Raw genomic sequence first — 17,489 nt, 5'->3', positions numbered from 1 at the left:
GGCTGCTTTCAATGTGCCTGATGTATTCTTTTTTTTTTTTTGTTTTTTTGAGACAGGGTCTCCCTGTAGCTCCAGCTGTCCTGCAACTCACTATGTAGACCAGGCTGGCCTCAAACTCACAGAGATCCTCCTGCCTCTGCCTCCCGAGCCCTGGGATTAAAGGTGTGCGCCACCATGCCCATCCTTATCCATTTTTTATATTCTTCATGTCTTCACTCAGAAGATTTTTGTGTGTTGCTCTCAAATGGCCAGAGGGAGGCGTTTCCTGGCTGGTCTCTGGCTGTGGTTATGGATTTGCCTGTTTCCCTGTAACCTGCCCCTCCCTGCACTTTCTTATGTTATTTACTGGCATGGTAACTCCCCTTCCATCCTTAACTTTCAGCCTCCAAACGTCTACTGCCTACACCCCTGGCTGGTCACATGAGTCATATTTAAGATTTTTACTCACTGGTCCACCTAGTCCACTCACAGTGTGATTACTGATATTTAGGGGTGTTTTTGTCCTCTCATTTTTGGATCTTCTGTTTATTCTTTCTAATTTATGTTCCTTTTTCTTCCCTGGACTTCTGTGTTTGTGTCCTCTACAAACAGAACCAGGGAGAGCCAAGATGTGAAGCACATTTACTGGACAGCATCTAGGCTGGGAGGGGGCAAGAACTGGGGCGTCTTTTGGCAGGAACTGGGGGCTGGACTGGCCACAGTGTGGGATCCCCATCCAGGATGTGCAGTGTCACTGGAGCTCTGAGGGGCACAGGTCCACAGCTACTACATCTCCTTTTGGATTTAAATCATTCCACCGCCAGGTGTGGCGTCCCACACTTGAGAGGCTGAGGCAGGAGAATTGAGAGTTCAAGGTCCGCCTGGGCTACACAGTGAGACCGTGTCTGAAACCAAACAAACAAATATGAGATTGAGTTAACGCAAGTATCTGGTCTCCGTGTGGAGCTCAAGGCGTGGGAAGCACAAGTCATATATCTTCCTGCCCCTTGGGAATCTGTGTGTGCATGGCACTCTTCCTGACGCCTTCAAATGACAGCCTGAACCCTTGCTGAAGTGAGTGGACTCGTCTATGCCCCTTCTCCATACAGACCTCTCAGCACTCTAAGTGTGCAAATCAGGTAAAATTCACACACTATGAAGTTAGCACTTTAAAGTAGCATTTTGTCCATTCACACCTTGTCCGACCACCACCTCTATCCAGCTGCCCCAAAGGAAAGCCTGCACCCTCAGCGGGTGCTGCGACCCTCCTCCAACCCTGTGTGGTCCGATTCCTCCCTCGCATGGACTTTCTCACTCTGATATGTACTAGTGGAGTCATGCAGTCTGTCGTTTTTTGTGTCTGGCTGCCACCCACCTTAATGTTGTCAAGGTTGACCCAAGCTGCAGCCAGTAGAACCTCATGCCCTTTATGCCTCGGTGTTGTACGTATGGTGTATTCTATCGGTTCATCTGCTGATGGGGTTTTCACTGCTGGTCAGAATACTCCTGCTGTAAACAGTCTTGGGCCAGGTACTTCCTGAAACTGCAGGTTAAACAGGTCACCTGATTTCAGCTTGGCGCACACCAAAGAGTAAACTGTGAGGTCTCATGGTAGCTTTCTGAACGATGTCCCACCAGCACTGCAGAAAACTCCAGTTTTTCCACGTCTTACCACGCTGATCCTATTTATTACTGTAGCCATCTGAGGCAGTGCAGTGGTACCTGGTTGTGGTTTTGATATACTTTTAATTAAATCGTGTATTTAGAGAGGGAGTCAGTAATGAATATTGGCCCTTGGAGCAGCCCAAAGCTTTAACTGAGAACAGTTAAAGGACACCTCGTCCTCTTTTGCCGTGGAGTTCAAACCAGAGTAATTCATGTCAGAGGACATAGGAATGTTAAACGGAAGTGATGACGTAGTCTTGGGCAGTCGGGCCTGCTGAAGCAGCATTTGCATTTGTCTAAGACCGCTGGTTCCAGATGCAGCGACAGGTGGAGAGCAGAGTGCTTCAGCCCCACTGGTGTCACAGAGAGCAAATCCACACCCAAGATCCATGGTGGGTGTGACAGGTGGAGGTCGGTCTTCCTAAGACAGAGTGCCTGTGCGGTCTGAAGCTTCACCTAACCTCAGAAGAGCTTTGAAATGTGCCAAGATCTCGCTGTACCCCCATCTTTTTTGTTTTAACTGGTCCCAGGTAGTGCCTGAGGAAGACTGTGTGGGGAAGGAGACTTCCCCAAGTGATGCTCACATGTGTCGGATGGGAAGGCTATATATGAACAGTGTCAGTAAGCTAATCTACATAAAGTCACAAAGACTCATCTTCTGGAGCAGAGAGGCACATGTGCGAAGGAGCAAGAGGCTGGGTGAGGTCGGCATGGCTAGAAGACAGCAAGATGAGGCTAGGAAGATGGCAGGTTTCCTTTTATTATTTTTTAATTATGTGTCTGTGTGTGGGTGTATGCTCTGAGTGCCTGTGCCCTTGTCTGAGTGCCTGCACCCTTGGAAGGTAGAGGCGTCGGATCCCCTGCAGCTGGAATTATAGGCAGTTGTGAGCCACCTGTGTGGGGTGCTGGGACCTGAACCTAGGTCCTTTGGAAAAGCAGCAAGTGCTCTTAATGTTGTGCTGAGCTGTCTCTCCTGCCCGGCTTTTTGTTTTTGATCGTACATTGGTCTTAGCCAAAAGACAGAGAAGCTATACTTGGTTTTTTGGTTTCATGTAGCTCAGGTTGACTTCCAACTTGATGTGCAGCTGAGGATGACCTTGAAGTTTGGTCCTCCTGTCTCCATCTCCTGGATGCTGGGATCACAGGCATGTACCACCACACCTGGTCTATGTGATTGATGCTAGGGATTGAATCCAGGGATTCGTGCCTGCTAGGCAAGTACTGTGCCCACTGAACTATGTCCCCAGCCACGATAGTCTTTGACTTTCTGTCAGATCCCTAATGTTTCTGCATCCAGGTATGTGAGAGTCACCTGTAAGCCAGGTACAGTAGCACATACCTTTAACCCCAGCTCCTAGAAAACAGAAACAAAAGAATCATGGGTTTGAGGCCAGCCTGGGCTACACAGTGAGATCCTCTCTCAAATTTTAAAAAAAGATTGGCATATAATCTTGACACAATTATGAAGTGAGCATGAGGCCAAGATTGATACTTAGCTCGTTGATAATGAGGAGTCTGTAGATCTAACTGACCGCTGTGCACAGGTAAGGAGCATTGTGAATCTTTACAGCTAGGCAGAGATGCAGGTCGCTGCCTCCTAGTCACCTCCCGTCCTTACCCTCCTGGAGGCAGGAGTCCCATGCAGGGTATCAGAGCTGGGAGCTCGGCAGTGGGGACAGAGCAAGGAATCTAGCACAAAGCCCAGCAGGACACCTGGGGCCTCCTGTACCGTTCTCAGCCACATCTGACTCAGCCATCTGACCCCCGTGGTTTCCAGTGCAGGATTTCAATCATTTAAAGCCGTGTGTGCAGGTTGATGTTTTCTACATGGAGTTCGTATTAGAGTATAAGGAATTAGGCCTGGAGTGTGCTGGGCTGAGGACTCAGGGCTGTTGTCCTCAGTGACACAAAGCTCCCCCTGGTCCAGTGTGGTCAGGGACATGGTCTCCTGGATCCACCCAGGTGGATGGAGGCTGTGCAGTTCATCCTGACCTTGGAAGAGCCTTTACATGTCCTTCTGTAAGCCCACTGCAGCCACAGCTCCCATGGTGGCTGGAAAGATTGGAGAAGTTTGTCCCCTGGAAGCTCTCCTCGAGCCTGGTGCACATGGGACTCATGGGGCAGTCATAGGCTGCCACTCCCGACTCAGCTTTGGAGTTCCAGGCAGGGACACAGTGGCTTCAGCTTTTCAGACACTGCTTTTTAGAGGCCACGTGAGAGGATGGGAAGATGACAGAGGCAGGTCCTGTGGGACTAATGGATCTATTTCTGCAGCTTTTAAAATCCTAGAGATGTTACCATTTTTTTTTATGTGTATGAGTGTATTGCTTGTATGTATGTGAGTGCACCCATGTTGTGCAATGCCGCGGAGGTCAGAAGAGGGCTTCAGATTCCCCTGGAACTGGAGTTAAGGACTGTTCGTAGCCACCATGTGGGTGCTGGGAATCGAACCCGGGTCCTCTACAAGAGCAGTCAGTGCTCTTAACCGCTGAGCCATCTCTCCAGCCCCAAGATGTTACCATTTTTAATAATAGACTGTTTGAACTCATCTTCCAACCCACCATCTTCTTCCTCGAAGGTCAAGCCTTCCACACTGAGTTGCTGTCCTACAACCTAACACGCCTGCCAGGTTCTTTTTCAGTGTGGTTTTGTTGCTGAGAAGCATTTCTTCTTTTTGTCTGTTTGCCTCCAAATGTCTTGATTTCGCCTTCAGTAGCGCAGGATGTCTTTGCTGGAGATAAAGTGGTAGCCTGGAGCCGGGTATGATGGCGCACGTCTTCAGTCCCAGCACTTGGGAGGGGGAGGCAAAGGGCCAACCTCAGCTACACAGCAAATTTGAGGTGAGCCAGGGCTACAGAAGACCCTGACTCAAAGCAGAGCAAAGCAAAAGGAAACACAAGACAGCTTGGTTGCTTCCACGCTTTCTTTCTAAGTGACCATTTGTGCTTTCCAGCTCTTGTCCATTAGGAAGAGGGTCCTGTACTCTAAAGCCATCCTTTCCTCCCTTGAGTTGGGCTTTCTACAGTCCACTGTGAGGTCCAGGAGGCAGGTGGGTCTCTATCCTACTTGAGATTCAGTGGTGTTTGCCATCTGTTTATAAGATCCTTGGCCTACATTTCTACCCTGCTCTGCCTCTTTTCACCTTCTGGAATTCATAGTGTAAATTACTGTGAGTCAGTTTCCAGTCACTGCAACAAATCACCTGAGGCTGTGCAGTTTTGAGGAGGTTTACTTTGGCTCAGTTTCAGAGGTTGTAGCCCATGGTCACTCTGTCTGTTGCTTTGGGCCTGTGGCTGCACAAGATATCAGGATAGGAACATTGAGATGGAGCTGTGTCCCCCTAAGCTCTGTTCAACTTATGGTGACAGGGAAAAGGAGAGAGAGAGAGAGAGAGAGAGAGAGAGAGAGAGAGAGAGAAACACCAGGGTTCCAATGTCCCCTTCTAGGGCACACCCCAATGACCAAACTTCCTTCCATGAGGTCTTGCCCCCCTAAAGATTCCATGTCCAGCTGGCCGTGGTGGCGCACGCCTTTAATCCCAGCACTTGGGAGGCAGAGGCAGATGGATCTTTGTGAGTTCAAAGCAGCATGGTCTACATAGTGAGTTCCAGGACAGCTGGGGCTACAAGGAGACCCTGTCTCAAACACACACACACACACACACACACAAAAAAAAAATATTCCATGTATTGGAGATGAAGCCTTAATACTCAGGCCTTCGAAGGATGCTTATCCCAAATACAGTATGTGTCTGCTGGATTTTCCATTTTCTTTTTGGCTTTCTCTGCAGTATGACTTACTTTAAGTTATATTTTGAAATTAGCTTAGCTTACTAACTCGTAGGTTTCCTTAAGGCTTTCCCATGCATGCTCAGTTTTGGTTAACCCACCCACCCCCTTCTCTCCTCCATCCCCACTTAGACTTTTAACCCCCAGGATTTTCCCTTCCTGACATCACCTGTGTTCTACTAGCCCTCCAATTATGTTTTTAATTGGGTTGTGAGATAGTGGGCTTCCATATGGCTTTCTAGACACTGTATTTCCTCCACGTTCCCAAGCCCCTCCCTGCTTGAGCCTTTCAACCCTCAGAATGCTACATTTGCCCATCTACCATCCCCCTCCAAAAGGCCCCTTTCTGTTGGCCTGACTTCTACTTGTGCTCCAAGTTAAACACACAAATCAAGAAAGCTAAGCTAGATCTGCGTGGGAAAAAGAGCACGTGACGTTTGTCTTTGTGGACCCGAGTTACCTCACTTGGTCTACTGTTTTCTTTTGGTTACTTCTGACCAGCTCTCTCTGTACTAATCATTCAGTCTCAGCTCTTACTTGTGTTAGTATTCTATGCTCCAGAGCTAATTAGTCATTTTCAATCTACCATATCACTTTAAAACATTTTGCAACAGCATCCCATGTAGCCCAGACTGAACCCATTATGTAGCTGAGGGTGACCTTGAACTCGTGATCTTCCTGCCTCTACCTCCACAGTACTGGTGCTATAGGTATGGATCAACACACCTGGTTTATGAGGTGCTGGGGGTTGTTCCTGGGCCCCTATGCACACTAGGCAAGCGCTTTGCCAGCTGAGCCCCAGCCCTAGCCTCAGGTCTTCTATGGTCTGTAATCCCATGTCTACATTTCACTCCTGGGTTTTATTTCTTTGAAAGCCTTGAGCACAGTGGTTTTGTGGACCATTTGTGATGGGTCTCTCTCCTCAGCACAGTCTGTCTCCTTGCATCTTCACTGTATTGACTGCATACAGGACATTAGAATTAGAGAATGGTCTGCAGGTGTAACTGGAGGCCTTGAGTGATTTCTTACTCCCTCTGCCAGGCATGTGTGGGTGCTATCAGCCTGGGACCATCTTCATCTTCATTCCAGGCTGGAAGTTCCTGGACCAGCTCCAGGCAGGGGGCAGAACGAGCATGCACGGTGCCCTTGGCCTACAGAGGGAGGTGGCCAATCAGGGTGCCCTACTTTGGTGCACCCTATGCAAGTGCCTCACCTCCCTGGACCCTGGTCCTTTGGGGCTCTCTCCCGTGTCAAGCTCTTCCTAGGATCTGAGCTCTGTGCCCCCTCCTGGGAGCCTTCCTGCTTTCCTGGACTTGGCCTGGTCATCCCTCACTTCTTCCTCCTTTTTGATACTTTAGGAAGGTATGCCAGGTATCGTCTGTCGACTGATCCAATCCACTTGCTCACCTGTTCCCCCAAGCACAGCCCCTCAGATGTCCACACCTGCATCTTGGTCGTCTGTCACGAGCTCACAAGTCCCAGCAGCCACGAGTCTTCACTCGGGCTAAGTCCTCCTCCCACCATTGCTGCCATCCCTGTCCAGGCTGCACCTCTGCCCAGCAGGCCTGGGGCCAGACCCAAGGGCCTGTCATCATCTTCCACATTGTCTCTGCTCTGCAGACCCTGTGACCTCCTCTTCAGGCCACCTCAGCCTCCCCTTCAGAGTCATCCCACCAGGAAGCTCACCCAGGCCCCTGCCTACCCCAGGAGTCTCCTGTAGCTTATCTGCTGGCTTGTGTCCAGCTTTGCCTCAGCTAGGCCTTGTTCCAGCCTTGAGCTATGGAGGAACCCGCCAGGCTGGCCTGGGCAAGATGTCCCCTTCACTCTTCAAGGAGTCTAAGCAGGAGACCCTGAGTCATTGCAGGCTGTATGAAAGCCTGCAGTCAGGTAAGTGATTTGACTGTCCCCACTGGTGCCCCAGAAGCCTGGTGGGTCATGGTGTACCCACTCTCCACAGTGCTGCCAGACCCTGCTCTCCCACCACGTGGACCCCTTCCTTCGAGATGAAGATGGGTTCACAGCGATGGACCTGGCAGAGTACCATGGACACCAAGATTGCACCCAGTACCTGCGGGAAATGGCCCGGCCGGTAAAATCTCAGGGGCCCCATCTGTCCAGAGGCCCGGGAGGGTGGTTTGGGCTCTGCCCAGCTGGCTGCAATGCTTACTGCATACACCCTACCACCTCCCCCCTCAAATACCTGCCAGGAGCAACAGTCTGGGAGGACCCAGCTAGTGACACAGCCAGAGTAGCCAGGGGCCAGGCTGCAACAGAGACCAGGCTGGACTTGTCTGTTGTATTGACCATAGAAATCATATCCGTGTCTTGGAGATGTTATGTCCAACTGAGCATACCCAGGGGTGGGAGCAAGACCTAGTTCTGAGGTGTCCCTGAGGCAGTCTGTCACACCCCAATGGCAGCAGGTCTCACTTTACTCCAAGTGTGACCTCTCAGTCTCCCCACCTCTCAGAGGTAGAGACCTTGACTGTCCTACTGTCCCTGTTCCTAGCACAGGACAGGACCCAACAAGGATTTGCTGAGTGTTCAGGTGGGCAAAGAAATGAACAAGGGGGTTTGCAGATGAGGTATGAGCAGGTGGTCAGTGTGGGTGGGAAGAGGGGGGGGATGGAGGAGTTGGTTGCTGCTTGGTGCTCCAGTTAGGAGCTTGGACCCTGCTCCTCTCCAGTGTCCCCCACTGCCCTGCTCTTCCTCATTTAGCCCAAGGGGGAGGCTGTGATGAATCGGTCCTAGCCTACTGGTTTCCACCACTTCTCTATGGTGACACCCCTTCAGGAAGGTGACCATCCCCATCACAAGTTCACTGTGATGAGGGCACTTAAGCCCAGGCGGTGAGACCCCCCCCTCCCCAGGGCCTTGGGAACATCCCTTCAGAGTGCCTAGGATCAACTGTTCTCTGAGTCCTCACACAGGCACAGCCAAGAGCCCTGTTGTCACGCTTAAACCTGTACCAGGCCCGGGACAGCTCTGGGCAGCTTTAGTGGGCCACCTTCTGGGGTGGGAGTTTCAGAACCGAGGATTCAGCTGCTGTGGAAATGCATCTGTGGTGTAAAGCCAGGCTGTGTCTAGCTGGTTTCTGGGAAGTGGGCAGGGCTGCACATTCTGGGCTCTGGCATCCCCAGCCACTGGAGATGCCAGGCTCCTGTTCTTACCAGGCTCTGCTCCTCCCTCGATGGTGGCTAAGATCAGGAGGGGAAAAGAGGGGCTGCTCTACTGTGTCCCCATTCCACAAGCACCTACTGCCAAGGACCAGGTCCCACCTGGCCTCCTGGTGTCCCTAATCCATCCCCACCCCAGGCGTGCAGTGGAGCCCAAGGCCAGGGGTCTTTGTCGAAGCAAACTCTTGGCCTTCCATCCCCAGACCCTGGCACTTCCAGCCCCTCCTGGACTCTCCTCCATGCCTTTGGGGGAGGAGTTTTGCATGTCTCCCTGTCCCTGAGCATGAGGAACCAGCCCATCTTGGCTTCCTGGGGCTGTTCGGGCCCCAGCTGTGCCCTCAGGGTCATACAGGTCCCAAGGTTGCTCTTTTCTTTCCTGCCCATATTTGGGCACACCAGCCTAGGCCCTGCAAGCCTGAGCCCTTGCCTTGGGCCCAGGTACTGTGTAGCCAGGGAATCCTTTAGGGCCTCAGAGTTAGGGCTAGAGGTTGGTCGACATGTTTTCTGCCTTGGGAGTGCCTGGCGAGGGGGTGCCTGGCTCTGACACTGGCTGGAGCTGTCCCTGCAAGTCTCCTACCTCACAGCTGTGGTGCCATCTCTGCTTAGAGGGAGGGCAGGCTGTCAGCTGCAGGCTGGCAGCTGGGGGAGCACGCTTGATGCAATATTGATGGGAATGCAATATGTAGAGGTGGCCTGTACCAGCTCTCCCTGTGTGGGCCTGAGGAGGTGGTCAAATCCACCATTTCCCCTGACACCACTGCCTGATCTGCCCCCCAGGGTACTCACAGGCTCCAAGAGGGAGCCTGGATGCTAGCTGTGGATGTCAAGGCTGCTCCACAGAGGGTGCCCCTTCAGTGCCCACTTCATGCCCGGGATTCTGTGGGACCTTGGCAGCCCTCTTCTGGGTGTGGAGTCTGCATAGGGCTCTGGGGAACACCAGGCCTTGTGCCTTCCCTGGGTCTCGGTGCCCTCTGCACAGTAAAGGGCTGCCTTCCCTAGGTGGAGAGGAGCCCTGAGACTACTGAGGCAGGCTCTTGCTGCCCATTCCGATCAGTTGGCTGGTGGTCTGGCTCTCTGGTGTGGGAGTCTGAAGGCCATTCCACCAGTGCTGGTCAGCAGCAGCAGCCCTGGACAGCATGTCCTCTAAGCACAAGGAGTGTAGTCCTCATCCCACGGAGTCTGGCTTGCCCTGCCCGCCCTAGCAGTACTCACTCTCACCAGTGTGGCCCGACTCCTCTTGGACACATGGCACCAGCCTCAACGTCCTCATCCTTGAAGTTGATCTGAAGACCCTGTTTGTGGGCAGAAGCAGTGCTCCTCTCCTGTTCTGCCCTGATGGCCTCAGCCCAGTCCCCCTCCCGTCAGCGCAGAGAGCCCTAGGGTCCCTTCATTGACAGACTGGGGCCAGAGAAGCCTGGGGACTTCCCAGGCAGGGCGGAGCCAGCCACCCACAGTAACGGAATCTCAGCTGTGGTGATTGGTGTCCAGCACCTTCTGAGGCCATGATTCTCAGCCCGGGTGGCATTACAGGCCTGTAACCCAGCTCACCACAGCTGCCCTCCATGTATAATGCATGGCGGGCTCAGCAATGCTCAAATCTCACCAAAAACGGGAAGAGATGGCAGGCAACAGGGCCAGCATGACCACTACCCTTGGAGCAACTGTCCCTGGCAGTGCATGCCCACCTGTTAGGGCTAAAGGACAGAGCCTGGTACCTGCCCCCGCCCCCCATCCTGAGAGTTCTTTCAGGGTCTGAGTCTGAGAGGCAAGGATGTGGGGTTCCCACTTCCTAGGAAGCAGCACAGCTAGGCTTCCTCCCTGTCCAAGTTCAGAGGAGTCAGAGAACCAGTGGTGTCCTGTGTAGGTCCAGCCAAATGCTTTCCAGAGCACCTCACCTTCATCAACCCACTTGTAGGTGAGGACACGGGGCTCAGGATGACTTCCCTTTCTTGTGAGTACTGAGGACAGCAGGGCTCGGCCCAGGGACCTGAAGACCCCAGGCTGTGGGGCTGTTCTCAGGCCAACATCCAGGTTCTTCTGTCCCTCCCAGCCTGAGAAGGCCACTACCAGCCGAGCCCCTCACTCTTCCCAGGGTGAGGTAGGGAAGAGGCTTCTTGTCCCGCCTCTTGACAGTAGAGTTAATGGCAGAGAGGAGGCTGAGGCTCCCAGGTAAGGGTCTCCTTGCCCCCAGGTCACACCCCAGGGGGCTGCTATGCTTTCAGTGATTTTGTGTCTGAGCTTGTGAAGCCCCATTTCAGAGTGAGCATTACCCAGGCTCCACTGCTCACTGGGTCTCGCCTGCAAACAGTCCAAGAGGGTCAGGTTCAGCATTTGAGGTGGGAGGACATCAGCCATGGTCATACCCTGAGACCCACTACTGCCCCCTCTTCAACTACAGTGCCTTGGACTGGCCCTGAATGCTCCCAGAGGGACATTGAGAAAATCGCACCTTTGCACTGGGAGCTGTGTGGCAGGCGGGTCTCCTCCGAGTAGTCCCTCGGGAGTTCAGGGGCTCGGGTTCCCCATCTCCCACAGGGTCCACTCCCAGCTCTCCACTGTAGAGGGTTAAGGCTCCATGGTAAGGGATCCCACACCCAGCCCCAGCCTTCTAGCCATCTGACACCTTAGCCTTCAAATATTAATGTGACACCTCCCACTCTGGGGGTGCAGCTTCAACAGCCCCCGACTGCTGGAACCAGGAGGACCACAGCTCCTGCATTCCACCGTGCTTCTGGGATCCCCAGGCTGCCCTGGGTAGATGACCCAGCCTTCCAGCTCCGTGTGCCAGGCTCCTGGGTGCTGCGATTCCCGGGAGAAACAAGGTGCAGAGGGGCTTTGGTTTTTCCCTTCCATGCTGTCTTCCCTTCCCTGTGACCTGGCAAGCTGAGGGTCTTGGGTGGCACGGAACCGAGAGGGAGAACAGACCCTCCTTGGTCACAACTTCGGAATGGCTCAGAGAGGTCAAGAGTTTGTCTGGCAGTACAGGCTGTAATATCACAGGGTGCAGGCAGAAGGCCACTTCTGCAGAAGTGGGTAGGGATTTGAAGGCAGGCACAGCAGAGCTGCAGCGTGGGTCCCAGGTTTGTGTTATGGGCTCGGGCCACAGGCCACACATCCTGGATCAGGGCAGGTCTAAGCCAGGGCCTCTGCCCTCCTCAGGGCTCTCATCAGCACCATCCCAGGGCCTGACAGAGTGAGCTCCCACTGACCCCTGGAAGGAGAGGCTGGGGCTTAGGCATGACTGTGAGGTAGAATCTCACAGGGAATGCTATGCAGCCCTGTTAGCTAGAGGCAGGAGTTGGGTGTCTACATGCCAGGGGTCAAGCAGCCTTCCTCATCAGCTCTGAGCCAAAAGGCAGCAAGCCTCAAGAGAGCTCGGGAAGATATGCGAATGACCTCACGTCTCTTCTCCCCAGCCTGAACTGGTAGGAAGGAGAAGCTTCCACTGTCCTGGGTCAGGTGCCACAACTGAGACAGCAGGGCTGACCTGGGTGGCACGTCAAAGACTCTTTCTGGTCAGTGCCTGAGGGCAGTGGAAGTGACCAAGGCCAGGTAGGTGCCCCACCTTAACATGGGGGGAGCTGCCACTCCAGCCCTCAAGGCTCTTCCTGTGGTTCTGTTTTGGGGTGGCCTGGACACTGCATGTAGGCACTGGACATGACACCTTGCCTGAGGTAAGTCCTAGTCATGCAGCCCTTGCCTATGGGCTGAGAAGAGTTCTAAGTTTTCCCAGCTTGCCTCTCTGCCTGACTGAAACTGTTTTCTCTTAGGGACTGGGTGGGCCTACCAACATCTGGAAGTTTAGGGCAGGTGGGGTAGCTCGACTCTCCAAGGCCAGGCTCCCTGAGCTGGCAGCTGGGCCCTGGGCACAACCTGGAGGTTGTGCTCAGGCACCATGGGCCCTGTGTGGCCTGTGCTTCAAGCACTGGCATCTTCACATGAAAAGGGGCTGATGGGCTTTCGGGCACCCACCACTGCTTCCTTCTCCTCACCAACTCTCACTAGCCCACAACTCCAAGTCATCCTCAGACCCAGGTCATGAAGGGACCCAGGTGAGTCTCAGCAGAGGTTGAAAGGGGTGTGTGTATGTGTGTACAAGCTCCCATCTGTGTAGGGCCAAGAGAGGTTAGCACAGCTGGACCCAATCTCTAACCCAGAATCCAGGGGTTAAGCTGCTCTAGGGGCCCTGAGCCAGGCCCTAAAATGGGTGGAGGGCACAAGTGTGTTAGGAAGCCCAGACACTTGGCATAGGTGGGCAGGGAGACACTGGCGGGACAGGCTCCTCGTCTTTCTCCGTCAGGCTTCTCCAGGCCCTCTGAGCAGCACAGGGCCCAAGAGGCCCTCCATGTCTTCCAGGCAGAGCTGGGACAGACCCCAGTCCATAGCCATCTGAGCTGACTCTGATCAGGCCTGTCCATCCTCAGGTGCCGGTCCTGATGACACCTCCACCCCCACCATTCCCACCCCCTCCACTGTCAGCTGCGAGGCTCTCCCTGGAGGATGGAAGAAGAGGGGGCTCAGAACATGGGAGCCCTCCACGTGAGTGCTGGGCCTCAGTGGGACTGGCCTGGGCACAGTGTGGTGGGCACCATGACCCCATTGGGAAGCACTTCTGGGGGAGCTGGGCAAAGGCAGCCGAGCACATAGGGTTATCCCTTCCCATCACCCCCTCTCCCAGGTTTCTTTTTGAAGTCTCTTGCTTCTTAAAAGTGAGGTTGGCATTTTCTACCCTGGGCCATGATCTCAGTAACCTGAGCAGAGGTGAAACCAGGTAGTCTGGGGGGATGAGGGGAGGGGCAGGCTAGAGACCTCAGAGGGCGAGTCGGTGTCGCCAGGCAGCAGGAAATGGGCAGGCCCTCCAACTGGGGGTCACTGCCCGTGCTGACTATGTGTCTGTCTGTATGTATGGGTGTCTGCATGTGTATATCTCCGTGTGTCTATATTGTCTGTGTGCCTATTTGCATGTGTGTAAGTGTGTCTGCATGGGTGCAAGTATGTCTCCATGTGTCTGTGAATGAGTGTGCATTTATGTCTTCGTGTATTGACTGCATGTGTGTCTGAGTATATCTGTGTGTGACACATGTGTCTCTGTCTACGTGTGTGTGTGTGTGTGTGTGTGTGTATATACGTGTGTGTTTGGTCTCTGTGTGTGTCTATGAGTCTGTATGTCTGTGTCTTGCTCAGAGTTGTGGCACAGGTATCTGTTTGCAGCAAGGGCTGGGGCATTAAGAAGACAGGCTTTGGGGCCTCATGGGGCTGGGCGAGGTTCTGAACCTTTGGGCATCATGGGCTCCTGGCTCTGTCCAGGTTGCAGGGGAGCTGGGAGGGGCTCTGGGAAGCAGAGTGTGAAAAGCAAGCTGCTCAGGAGGCCAGGCTGGGGTTCCTGATCCTGAGAATGACAATCCTGGTGTTAATCATTCTGTCCCTGACTCCAGGGTGACTTTGTGGCAGGCCAGTGGGGTCTCTGGCTCCAAGCCCAGTGCTGGGGGTTTGAGGGGGGGGGTCTGTCCTGGGTCCAGGAGCTCCAGGCTTGGATTCTCCCTGTGCCCCTGCCTTTCTGATGCTCCTCTGACCCAGCTGTCCTCAGCAGCCATGACTCTCAGCCCAGCATGCCCTGGCCAGCCTGTCTCGAGGGAGCAGACAACCTACACGGATCCCCCAAGGGTCACCACCAGTGTCCCAGTGGCCCTTAAGGTGGGTCTCTGTTCTTCACTTCCCCGTTTCTCCTCCTGGAGGTTAACTCAGGAGCCCAGCCAGCCCCTCCCTGTGTTTTCTCAGCCTAAGCAGCTAGCTCTTGGAGATCCTGAATTCTGGGGAGACAAGAATTTCAGGGCAGCAGCAACTTGCCACCCATCATAGACTGTGAGATCATTCTATGTCACCCCAGCGTCCCAGACTCCAGGGTCTCTTGGCCTGACTTCTAAGCAGGGTCCACTGTGGCCACTTGGAAGCTGCAAGAGGCAGGCTCTGGAGTCTGATCCTCCTCAGGAACTGCCAACCAGTCCGTGCTGCTGCCCCACCCCTGCCACCTTCAGCCTTACCTTACCCTGGGTCCTGAAGGAGTCTGAAAATTGCCCAGAGTGCTGGTCCTCTCGGAAGGCAGAGTTCATTAAAGGCCCTGATAAGTCTACACTACAGACCTGGGGGTCAGGCTTTGTCCATGTTGCTGTGTGTAGCCTCCCACAGGGCATGCCCTGGGTAACCTCATCTAGGCCACAAAAGAGGGCAGGGGTGACCTCTGGTGGCTACTCCACTCATCACCCAGGCCCCTCCAGAGCAGGCCCTTGTCCTCAGGGCTAAGGACCCCTCGAGGCACATGACCTGCCTGTCTCCACAGGGGCGGGAGATGGAGGCAGGGGATGCCCCTGATGGCCTGGCCACTCTGCAGCTGGATGGGCTACCCTCAGGAGACCTCGACGGGCTGGTGCCCACCCAGGACGAGCATGGCCGGCCAATCCCCGAGTGGAAGCGCCAGGTGATGGTGCGGAAGCTTCAGGCACGCCTGGGGGCAGACCGCCCTCCAGAGGACCAGGTGTGGCAGGGCAGGAAAGGGGCAGAGCCAGAATAGGCGAACAGGGCTGGAGGGAAGGTTAGAGGGGGCTGAGGTCCTAGTGCTTGGCCAGAGGGAGAGGGTGGGGCTAGAGAGGGGCCAGGCCTGCAGGTAAGGAGGCCTTTCCTGGGACCTGGGATCCAAGACCCAGATGTGGCCTCCCTGCTGGGTGTCATCTCAGCTTTTGTTTTTGAGTCAGGGTCTCCCTGTAGCCCCAGTTGGCCTGGAACTCCCTGTGTAGACCAGGCTGGCCTTGATCTCATGGAGATCCACGTGCCTCTATTACCCAAGTGCTAGGATTAAAGGCCGTTGCCACCAGCTTCCTCTTCTGCCACACTGTGGTGCAGACCCCAATCACAGAGCTCTAACCAAGGTCTTTAAGGCTTCAGACGAGTGGGCCCCAGGGGCACTGTCATCTAGTGGGTGGGCTGGCCCCACTCTCCTGGTGTTTAGATCATTACAGTTACCAATGCAAAAGTAGTGGGGTGGGGCCGGCAAATCCTACCATGGGGAAGTGTGAAGTGGGGGCAGGGGCTGTAAGGGAATACTCCCGGAGTGCATCCTCTGGGAAGGTAACCTTGAGCAGGAGCTAGAAAGAAGTGAGGAGCCCATGGGAATTAGGGTCTGAAGCATTCTGCATTCTAGGCAGAGGAAGCAGCATGTGCAAAGGTCCTGAGATGTGGTGGGCTGACCCCAGGGTGGAAGGGGGTTGTGAGGTGTGATGTGGTGGTGGTGGTGGTGGTGGTGAGGGTGGGGGGTGCTGAAGTAGACTGGTTTGTGGGGAGAGTGAGACTTGAGGGGATGGTAGGTAGAATTAGCCCCCACCAGATGTCTGCAGAGCCCCTGGGACTGAGCAGGGAAGGGACAATGATTTGACCTGGGTTTTAACAGATTCTGCCTGCTGTGTGGACAAGTAGTTCTAGATCTTACTCTAAAGACTTGCGATTTGCATGGTTTATCCGATTTAGCGCTGAACTGTTCATACAGCGCTGTCAGCCATGGGCGAAGGAGTTAAAAGTCGGTGAAATCAGGATAGCTCTGTTTCACTGGTCCGGCCCCATGTCCCTTCCCCACCAGCCACAGGTGCTCAGGGCTCCTGCCTGCTCCAGCCTGTCTCTAGCCAATGTGTCTCCTGCTCTGTATGTTTTGAGGGTCTGCAGCAGATGCCCTTTGGAGTCTAAGAGGTGGACTCAAGGTTCTGTAGAAACAAGAGGCTCTGGGGAATGGTTGCCAAGAGGCTTGGAGCTATGCCTGGCACAATACTGGGGACTTTGTGCTGGCCGCTTGTGGGTTGGATGCTGTACAGGACATTGGGGTCCACCCCAAGGCTGGTGAGGAGGCAGGCAGAAGAAGCTCTCTGGCTGTCACTCAAACACAGAAGGTTCAGGGTTGAGTGAAGGCCCAGAGGGCCTTGACTGCCAGCACCAAGGGGTGTTAGGAGGACATGAGCAGAAACTGCCCCCAGCCTCCAACTCTGGACTGGGGCGCACACTTCACTTGGTAAAGCCAGGCCAGAGCCAGGGTGTCCAGGGGTTGCTGGGCTGTGGGGAAGGAGGCAGAGCCCACCCTGTCCGTGCCATCAGCGAGTGTGAGCTGCGGCCATCAGCGAGTGTGAGCTGCGGCCATCAGCAAGTGTGAGCTGCGGCCATCAGCGAGTGTGAGCTGCGGGCTGCTGACCTAGCTTTCCTGTGCCCAGGACCACGGCGGGAGCTCAGGCCGGGTCCCCGAAGAGCAGGCGACCTGGCGGTACTCACAGACCCACCAGGCCATCCTGGGACCCTTCGGGGAGCTGCTGACCGAGGACGACCTAGTCTACCTGGAGAAGCAGATCAACGACCTGCAGCTCCGGCGCCGCTGCCAGGAGTACGAGAGCGAGCTGGGCCGGCTGGCTGCGCAGCTACAGGCCCTGCTCCCGGAACCCCTGGTCAGCATCACCGTCAACAGCCACTTCTTGCCCCGGGGTCCCGGCCTGCAGGACGAGGAGGCCCAGACGCCCGAACTCGAGGGCCCCGCGGAGGCCGGGAAGGTGGAGGCGAGCGCGCAGCCCCTGCCCTTCTGGTGCAGCCACATCGGCCGCCTGGTGCGCAGCATGTCCCTGCTGCTGAAGGGCATGAACGGGCTGGCTCAGGGGGAGGAGAAGCCGGCCCCCCGCGGTCTCCAGGACCCAGGCAGGGAGGCTCCGGCCGGGCTGCCTCGCAGCGAGGCGCAGCGCGAGATCCGGGAGAGCGGGGTGTCGGTGCGGACGCTGCGGGGCAACTTCGAGGCCGCCCCGGGCCTGCCCTGCGCCCCGACCCCGGGCCCCTGCGATGGGGGCGCGCGGCCCCGCCAGGG

At 55.0% G+C, this 17,489-nt stretch overlaps 1 protein-coding gene across 1 annotated transcript in view; it reads left to right on the top strand.

The window, feature by feature from the left end:
* Positions 1-17,489, top strand: part of Espnl (espin like) — a 31,189-nt gene that overhangs the window by 11,407 nt on the left and 2,293 nt on the right. The window contains exons 5-9 of the mRNA XM_008832482.2: positions 7,390-7,521; positions 13,033-13,147; positions 14,199-14,302; positions 14,946-15,140; positions 16,855-17,477. Coding sequence (XP_008830704.1) covers positions 7,390-7,521; positions 13,033-13,147; positions 14,199-14,302; positions 14,946-15,140; positions 16,855-17,477 — 1,169 coding nt within the window. The remainder of the gene's footprint in view (positions 1-7,389; positions 7,522-13,032; positions 13,148-14,198; positions 14,303-14,945; positions 15,141-16,854; positions 17,478-17,489) is intronic.

Source organism: Nannospalax galili, unplaced genomic scaffold (genome assembly GCF_000622305.1).
Source record: "Nannospalax galili isolate Female #2095 unplaced genomic scaffold, S.galili_v1.0 scaffold1536, whole genome shotgun sequence".
NCBI lineage: Eukaryota > Metazoa > Chordata > Mammalia > Rodentia > Spalacidae > Nannospalax > Nannospalax galili.
Note: the sequence above shows the minus strand (reverse complement) of the source record. Positions and strands in the feature narration are given on the sequence as shown.